The 8,371-nt window shown below is 42.5% G+C and overlaps 2 protein-coding genes across 3 annotated transcripts; one reads left to right on the top strand and one right to left on the bottom strand.

Annotated features, from left to right (window-relative positions):
• Positions 1 to 168: 168 nt before the first annotated feature.
• Or296 (odorant receptor 296) lies at positions 169 to 3,660 on the top strand. Of its 2 annotated transcripts, XM_032597150.1 has the most exons (7): positions 169 to 248; positions 1,064 to 1,241; positions 1,422 to 1,708; positions 1,775 to 1,874; positions 1,973 to 2,077; positions 2,381 to 2,530; positions 2,587 to 3,660. In XM_032597150.1, exons 2-7 carry the CDS (start codon positions 1,077 to 1,079, stop codon positions 2,641 to 2,643), a joined length of 864 nt encoding a protein of 287 aa, XP_032453041.1. In that variant the 5' UTR covers positions 169 to 248; positions 1,064 to 1,076; the 3' UTR covers positions 2,644 to 3,660. The 2 variants fall into 2 exon arrangements, with proteins under 2 accessions (XP_032453041.1, NP_001177711.1); NM_001190782.1 differs by lacking the exon at positions 169 to 248 and having other exon boundaries at positions 777 to 1,241; positions 2,587 to 2,643.
• Positions 3,248 to 8,348, bottom strand: LOC100115687 (CD82 antigen). Its single transcript, XM_031925065.2, has 7 exons — positions 8,083 to 8,348; positions 7,816 to 7,998; positions 7,480 to 7,698; positions 6,338 to 6,520; positions 5,710 to 5,922; positions 5,320 to 5,542; positions 3,248 to 5,111 (listed from the first exon to the last, which is right to left on the bottom strand). The coding sequence occupies exons 2-7, from the start codon at positions 7,882 to 7,884 to the stop codon at positions 5,041 to 5,043; spliced, it is 978 nt and encodes a 325-aa protein (XP_031780925.1). The 5' UTR covers positions 7,885 to 7,998; positions 8,083 to 8,348; the 3' UTR covers positions 3,248 to 5,040.
• Between the last annotated feature and the right edge of the window lie 23 nt (positions 8,349 to 8,371).

Below are 8,371 nucleotides of genomic sequence, written 5' to 3'. Positions count from 1 at the left end.
CAATTGTCCAAATTGATAACCGTGTACTATGTAGTTAAGCACACGACGAAGATTAACGGCACACTGCTAAAAAATGCATCCCTCATTAGGCTGAATTCGTAATGCGCTGCGATATGAAAGTTCGAGAATCGCAGGTAATATGTATGTAAAGTTACTAAGTACACGTGAACCGCATGGCGGCGATGCTTCGGACGGTCAGTTAATTAATACAGAACTCCGACCGAAACATACGAACCTTCTTTATCGCAGTAAGTATTTCGATGTATACGTGTAGAGAAGTCGAATCGCATCGAATATACCCCCTATACATATAGTGAAGATAGACTCAGTTCAGATTAATTTATTGCTTGAATAATTTAAATTGTGCATTGTCCAACGGGATGTGCGTATTTTTCTACTTCGTTAACTCTACTCTATAATTAAATGATTTTTGTGCCAGTTTTTTTTATTCATAAAAATGATCACGTGAGTAATAAATGTTTTTTTTTATATATTCATCAAATACTCGTCGAATCTGAATCAACTAAACCTATATTCTTCAATAATCTACTTTTTCAAAGAAGCAGATTAAAGAGCTCATTGTCTCGCATGTAATTGTTGGAGAAAAAAAAGCCACTCTTTCAGTAATCTGTATAAGTATTTTATTTCTTGAAAACTTATGCAAATCGTATCTGTATAGAGACAGTAAAGTACCCAAGTCAGCTAGTACTTTTAAATCTCCATTTACAGTGATCGTATCGTTTTTTTTTACAACACGAGCACAAGCAAAAATTAAGATGAACGTAGGCGAGGAGTACGACAAACTGGCTTTGCCGATGACGCTCTCCAGTCGAGTCGTCGGTAGCTGGCCAAGCCGCGCCGAGCTCGAGGGCCAGGGCGGTAGGAGCGTTCTGGTGCATCGCCTGCATCGTTATCTGGCCATTGTCTCTATATATCTGATGTCGATGGGCGTAGCCGCCGAAGTTATCGTCTTCTTCGGCGAAGACATGAACGAGACTATCGAGTGCGCGTTGATCAGCTCAGCCTTCTTCATGGCACTCACGCGAATTATAACTTTCGCCAGCCATCAGCCGGAGATGCTCTACGTCGTCGAGACCATGAGGGAGGATTGGATTCGCTCGACCGACGAGGAGAGAGCAATACTGCGGGACAAGTGCCTGTTTGCCTTCAAGCTAGCCAAATTCTTCGCTATCAGTGTCACTATCACCTGCTCAGCCTTCATTCTCATGCCGATGCTCGAGGTTATTATACACGCATATGGTGTCATTATAGCATATAATAATTTGATCATAGGGGCAATGATTGTTTACATCTCACATGATCCACGCGTGATCAGCTCTGGTTATACACGGTGTGAGCTTTATTTCAGTAGTAAGTCTTCGTGGCGAAACGATAAGTATACTTTTATAAATGTATAACAGCTGAAATTCGTCGAGAACGCGAAGAGGATGCTACCCTACCGCGGTTACTTCTTCTTCAACCACACGGTGCCTGGGGTGTACGAGTATGTTTACTTGGTGAACTCGATGCTCGGCGTATTGGGATGTTCGACAATCGCTTGCGCCACGAGTTTCAGTCTCATTACGTCAATCCACGGAGCTGCTAAATTTGCCATTGTCCAGAAAGATTTTGAGAGGATCGACCAGGTCACTTGGAACAATAGCGAGATCGTCGGAAGGTGCGTTCGCCGACATCAGGAATGCATAAGGTAAGCATTAATATAGACTGCAAAAGAGCAGAACAATTATTGTAAATAAGCAATGTATTTAAACAGATTTGCAGAGACGGTGGAGAACATCATCAACGTGCTGGCGTTGGCACAGTTTGTCATAAGCACTGGCCTTATATGCTTCGCTGGATTCCAAATGACTACGGTATATAATTGTACTCATACGTATAATACACGCTACTGGAGATAAGGCGCGAGATCAGCATAATGTGTCAGAGTCTAATGTTGATCAATGATTGACAGATGCTTACGGACAGAGCGCGATTTACTAAATACGCGTCGTTTCTCAACGCGGCGGTGACGGAGCTCTTCATATTCAGCTACGGCGGCCAGTCGTTAAAGTCCGAGGTAATTTGCAATCATCAAGAACTTCACTGAAAAAAAAACACAGCCATTTTAACTGAACTCGCACCAGTAATCCGTCATTGTTCGAAGACTCGCCAAAATTACCGTAGAGTTCAGCAGTTTTAAAGAATCAGTTCCAAAACTACCAGTGGCACACCGTTGTTCTTACTGAACAGTCGTTACGGTGGCAGAACGGTTAAAACTACTGGACTTTACAGCAGAAACGACTGTGTTTTTTTTCAGTGTTGTACAATGATATCTAAGTGTTGACCAAGAAATCATTTACTTATTTCAATGTCGATAAAGAGCGAGGAAGTCGCGGAGGGCGTCTACAGCAGCAACTGGATCGGTAGCGCGTTAAGCTCGAATCTGAGATTGATCGTATTGAGATCCAGAAAACCGTGTACCATTACGGCGGGAAAATTTTACGACATGTCTTTCGAGTCGTTTTTGAAGGTAAAATGTGTCAAACTTCTATAGCTATCCGTTTTTCAGTACATTTGTATTTGCAGGTGCTGAGTTCATCTTTTTCGTACTTTACGGTGCTCCTGGCTATGGAAGAAGAATAATAAAGCTATAATTTATGAGACGAAGGTGGATCAATTAATGATCCTAAGCGTACTTGTTGTTTATACACATAAACTTATATAAAATAAAACGATATTTTATATAGTTTATTGATATTATGATTCATATTAAATGAAGGTTATTTGATAACATAATTTCAAAGTATAAAGACGTAAGTATACTGATTCGATCACTCACTATACATCTTATATAAGAATTAAATGCAAGAAGCCATTTTATTACAACCATAAGAATAATCCGTTTTATTTTATATTAATCATTATAAAAATTTTAACTTTGAAAACTGACTGAACGCTTTGGTTGCATAATTCTTTTGCACAAGGTGCATATTGATTTCTCATGGTGAAAGCTGTGATGTGATAGTAAAATCATTTTCAGTATTGCAAAAACACGTTAGAAATACGTTTGAAGTTGTTAGACATTTTAATAACTTGTTTGTAGAAAACATCCATACGGATGTGTCATGTGCATGCACGTGCATGTATGCGTCGGTTCGTATTTGTAACGTAATTATATTGTGCGAATATCTATAGAACTACTCTGTAAATATTGGTAATTGGTACAGATTGTATTAAAAAAATTGTCTTTTAGTTGAACATACATTTTTATTTCGCACTTTTATTCTAATTTCTAATTATAATTCTAATTTCGCTTTCAGGTAATATAGTATCATTGCATTTTACTAATGCAATTTACACGAATGTTCTCTCTAGATAATACATAAGATAAAAGAGCTAGAAAAAAAATATACATCAAGGATTCAACAAGTACTATAATATAATGATATATTATAAAAGGCAATAGGACGCTGAATGAACGCTATTACTAGAAAAGTATTATAAGAATTAATATTCTGAAAATGTAAAATATTAACAAGCCTTGTTAATTATTTTAAAAAAGGCATCGACGCGTGATTATAAATTGTAAATCTCAAGCTTTCGATAAGGTGGAAAACGAATTGAAGCAACATTAAACAAATAAATTTTACGTAAAATAGATACTAGAAATAGAAAATGGATCAATTTTCAGTTAAATGAGTGAGCAACCATAATTTTCATTTTTAGTCACAATAAAATAATGGAACGTTTCGTATGCAGTATAGAAGTATAACAGAAGAAACGAAGAATTAATTGAATATTTTCATACACAATCAAGCGTACTAAATATGTTCTTATTGTATAATATTATATACACGCAAAACGTTAAAACTATTCATCAGTCTCTCACATTTTCAATATTAATCTATACGTTAATTTAAGGGCAGCGAGATTGTAAAATTCTTTCCAAACGAACAACTACACAACTACCAGCGCAATTTACCACATCATAAATGAAGCCCTCTTGCTATTGCGTGCTAGTGGATTCAGACACAGACTGGTCAGCACTCTTACAGCCTCCTCGCCATCGGTATCCTTCGCGTAAAGCGTCTTTCTTTTCCCGGCACCGGTGCTGCCCCGGAGGCTCACAAAAACTGGATGAGTCTGATGCATCGCTTCGGCTTTCGCTTGGAATAAATCTCTCTCGAACCTCCTACTAGTCAAATACGGGTTCTTGGCGAATTTTGGCGGATACGGAACGGTAGATTTTCTCAGGCTGTGAACGGGTTCTTTGATCGGTGCCTGCGGGGCTCGCCTCTTGTAGCTCGAAGTGCCATCCCTTTCTTTACTTCGTGAAGACGATAGGATAGGGACGGCTGAGTTTCCATTAGCAACGGGTGAAGTAGTACTATGCTGCATTCCCACAAGGGGCACACCAAGCACCGCCTTGTTCCTGCCGCTGTCACGCAAATGCCTGTACTCGTCTCCGGGGCTACCCAGGTTCTTCTCGTAGACGCTGATTTTTGTGTTTACCAGCCCGGATTTCTCCACAGCCTTCAACGTCGCTGTCTTTTTGTCTTCGCTCAGCGCTATCGGTTTTCTCGATAGCGATCTGTACGTCGAGTGAAAACCTGACGAGTTCTCGATAAAGTTGTAGTTACCCTCTAGGCTGCAATCCGTGCTGACGTTGAGGTCGAGCTGCCTTCTTCTCCTGCGTCGTCTTCGCTGTTGCGTCGATTTCAGGGTCGAAATGCTCATGGCCTTTTTCCTGGATCTACTGCTGGCGAACCTGCTCTTGGTCGGCAAGCGAAACGTTTTTATCAAGATCGCTCGCTCGTTCTCGTCGCGCTCCGGTTGTGCTGAATCCTGGTTTCGAGGGTAGTAGTATCTCTCGGTCTGGACGTGGTTGATGTTGTTGTTAGCATCCTCGGGCACGTCGATCGGGTTGCCCCAATGCTTCGCAGATTGTTCTTTTGCTTGAATATTGCTATTGTAATAATGATATTGTTGTTGGGGGGATAGGGTGGTGGTATTGATGTTCTCGCTGCCCTCGAGCCACCTTCAAGACTTTCCGGCGAACGTGCTGCCGGTTGACATCGATAGTCGGTGCTCCATGTTTCCGCAACCCATTCCTAGAAAATTAGGATACAACGATAAAATAACAATAATGGCCCATTCACTTTTGTTTTCTAACTTTCGAATCTAGTATGCACGATGCGCGAAGCTTAATTACGTTTCGAACGATTAATAAGTCTCTCTCGACATCAATGGCTAAAGCGCAGAAGAAGCGCAGATCCTAATCAGGGCAAGAATCGCGAGCTGCAAAGTAGGCGTACTTACCGTAATCGTGATCGTTCTCGTTGAAGGGGCTGAGAGTCTGGGTAGAGGTGAAGGTGGACGTCTGCGCCTGCTTCTTCTTCCTGTGCTTCTGTTTCTTGAGCCTCGAGCAGGCCAGTAGTGTGCTCAGCAGAGCGCAAAGCTCTATCAGAACGACGCCCAGGCCTATCGCTAGCATAATCAGTGCTTGGTCTTGTACCCAACTCTCGATCATTTCCAAGCAGCCCTGTGTAATTGAATTTTAAAAGATATAATTCATATATTTATTTATTTTTAATTGAAACGTGTCCTTTATTTCAATGTAACATTTAAGGAAATCGTTCAATTTTACTAAAAATCAGTGATTTCTCGTGAGAAATTAAATGACAAACAGAGCAAGTAAAATTCCCTTACGGAAGAGTGCCGTGCGTGCTGATGCTCGACAGGATTGAGCGACTGGCACAGGGTGAGGTTCCTCGGTTCCGGATTGAGAAAGCCGTCGGGATCAAAAGAATTGTTGAGAAAACAACAGCTCAGCGGCACGACCAACTCGCGCCTACCCAACTCCTGCAGCCGCCACCATGATGTTCCGTAATTACTGCTGGAGTTAATGCCGCAGCAGGAGAACTGTAAAATATTGCGTGATTCACGTTATCGTTATAGCGCTGGTCTATCTTCCACGCGTCTTATTGTATAGGCCAGCATATTACGGCTATTATGCGGGTAAGTTAACGCGTGCGTACACGGTCTTCGGGTTTTCATATGCGTTTCGCTTTGTTGAGTTGAAGCTGCAATTTCTAGGATTGAGTGATACGTATGGTTATAATTGCGTCGGGATGATTGGCCTGCTGGGCGGGAAGCTGGCCGATATAAGTAGATGAGGGCATCAGCGTTTGGTAAGACGCTCGTCTTACCTACCGATATTTAGATGTATAATACTTGCGCCAGATTTTCACAATTAGCTAACGATCAACAATGAACGGAAATAACCAATATATACATGCTAGTACTGTATAATTAAATAAAAAGAAATGATACTTACAGAAGTCTGGGCGAGATCAATGGCAGCGGTGAACTGTTCCCGTCCAGGCAAAGCGTAGCTACGTTGCAGGGCCCGAAGTAGTCGAGGAGCCCTGACGTCGACCCCCAGCAGGTGCGGCCAGAATACCACGAGCACACACAGCGAGCACTTGCCGATCAGCAGCAACACGATCACGCTCACGTACTGGAACAGTCGATTAATTAGCCTGCGTTCGATGATTTCACTATAATGCACGAGGGGAACTTTCTATGCGGGTTATTAGTTTGCAGACGAGACTGTACATGATATCTGGGTCGGTATGTGCTTTTAGAAATTTATCGGTGGGCTTTCGTATACCGACGTTTCACATCTTTACAGCTGAAAAATCAATTGTTTAACGGCGCGAGGTTCAACGTACGTTGCTAATTTCAATAGAAACCGAAAGAGTATATAAGTATAATGGAAAACGAGTTCAATGCACGACTCACATTCGTTCGATTCACGCTCCTTACGCGCGCCGTGTCCTATATGATCGCGGCTTATAAAATATAATTATGCTCATCGCGTCACGCGATCTAATACAAATCTCTTCTTAATCGCAAACTGCAACTAAAATTCATACATAAGGATGAGGTATACGCGTAATAAATGACAGAAGAAAAAAAAGAACTATACTGGCGTAGCAGCAGTTATACGGAATAATAGTTGCACTGTAACATGACAGACGGGCGGGTGATCGGTAACGCACACACGCACTGATGGTGCAGGTGCGTTAGATGTGCGACAGGTGCAGAGTAGGCCGGCGCAAGAATCGCTTCCGTTTCGTCCTCGCACTCATCTACAGCGCGTAACAAATGCGCGGTGAATTCGATTGCAGGGGGGCTCGCTTTACGGGCATATGGCTGTATGTACTAATCGTACGCGAGTATAATGTAGCATATGCGTGTAATTTGCTCGGTATTGTTTGAGCGAATTTTTTTTGTAGCAGTATATGGGAGAGGAGTAATGATGAGTTTCGATGCTGTATCGAGTGTAATTTCAGTGCGTGATGTCATTTTAATGTCTGCGGATCTTTATGTTATTAGTTCCTTCTATATGCTTTCAGAAACGACGGCTATAAATAGTTTTCAAACAATATCTATATAATGTAATAAAATACTCACAGAAACGGTGATGCAGCAGTTGTAAAGACAGGAGGCCCAGCATCCGAGTATCCCTGTGATGGCGATAACGAATCCAATGCCTACGACGAGCAAAGATACGTAGTAGAAAAGCGGCTGCTCTGGATGAATGTCGCTCGAGCCTAGCAATCGCGACAGCAAAACCCTGTCGCTGTCGGCCAGCAAAAGTGCGCCGAGTGACATCAGCACGAAGCCCGACATCTGAAAGCGAGACGAATTTCGTTTTCCGCGTAATGCAGCGACAAGGCGATTTTCCGAGTCGTGTGCTCGACTCGAATTCGAATTTTCATTCGCTAAAAAGAAAATATTCATACTTACAAGAAAAATAATGTTGGAGCAGCACATGAAGGCCTTGGAAAGGCCCAGTCTCGTCTTGCCCTGCATCATCGATATTCCCGACGCTCCTTTTCAAACTTCAAATTGTCCTCACCAAAGCCTCGAAACTCGCATCGTTTCTTCTGATAATCGCGCACAGCTCACGTGCCGCACATCAAGATCGACCTTACGACACAACAGAAGAAAACAATAACAATAATTCGAAACGCAAAACAACAAAAAGAAAAAAAACATCAAAACTAGGCCTACCGACACAGAGGCAGAGTCCGCGTCGGAATGCCGGCGGTGCTACACTATGCCAGAGAATGAAATTCGTGTTCGAGTTTCCTGCGGTGCGCGCGCTCGGGGTTACCTCATGCGCGACGCACTGGCTAAGTACACACGTATACCTACCACCTCGCAGCAAACGGAAACGGAAGGAAGTATGCACACCGGAGGGGGCCTCCCCACTCACCTGCCGGAATCGCGGAAGAGAGCTTTGAACCTTTCTTTTCACCTTTGTCGTCTGTTGGGACCGCTGTGTAGATAGGGCGTGTAG

Source organism: Nasonia vitripennis, chromosome 1 (assembly GCF_009193385.2).
Source record: "Nasonia vitripennis strain AsymCx chromosome 1, Nvit_psr_1.1, whole genome shotgun sequence".
Taxonomy (NCBI): domain Eukaryota; kingdom Metazoa; phylum Arthropoda; class Insecta; order Hymenoptera; family Pteromalidae; genus Nasonia; species Nasonia vitripennis.
The sequence above is the reverse complement of the archived record's forward strand: the minus strand, read 5'-3'. Positions and strand labels throughout refer to the sequence as shown.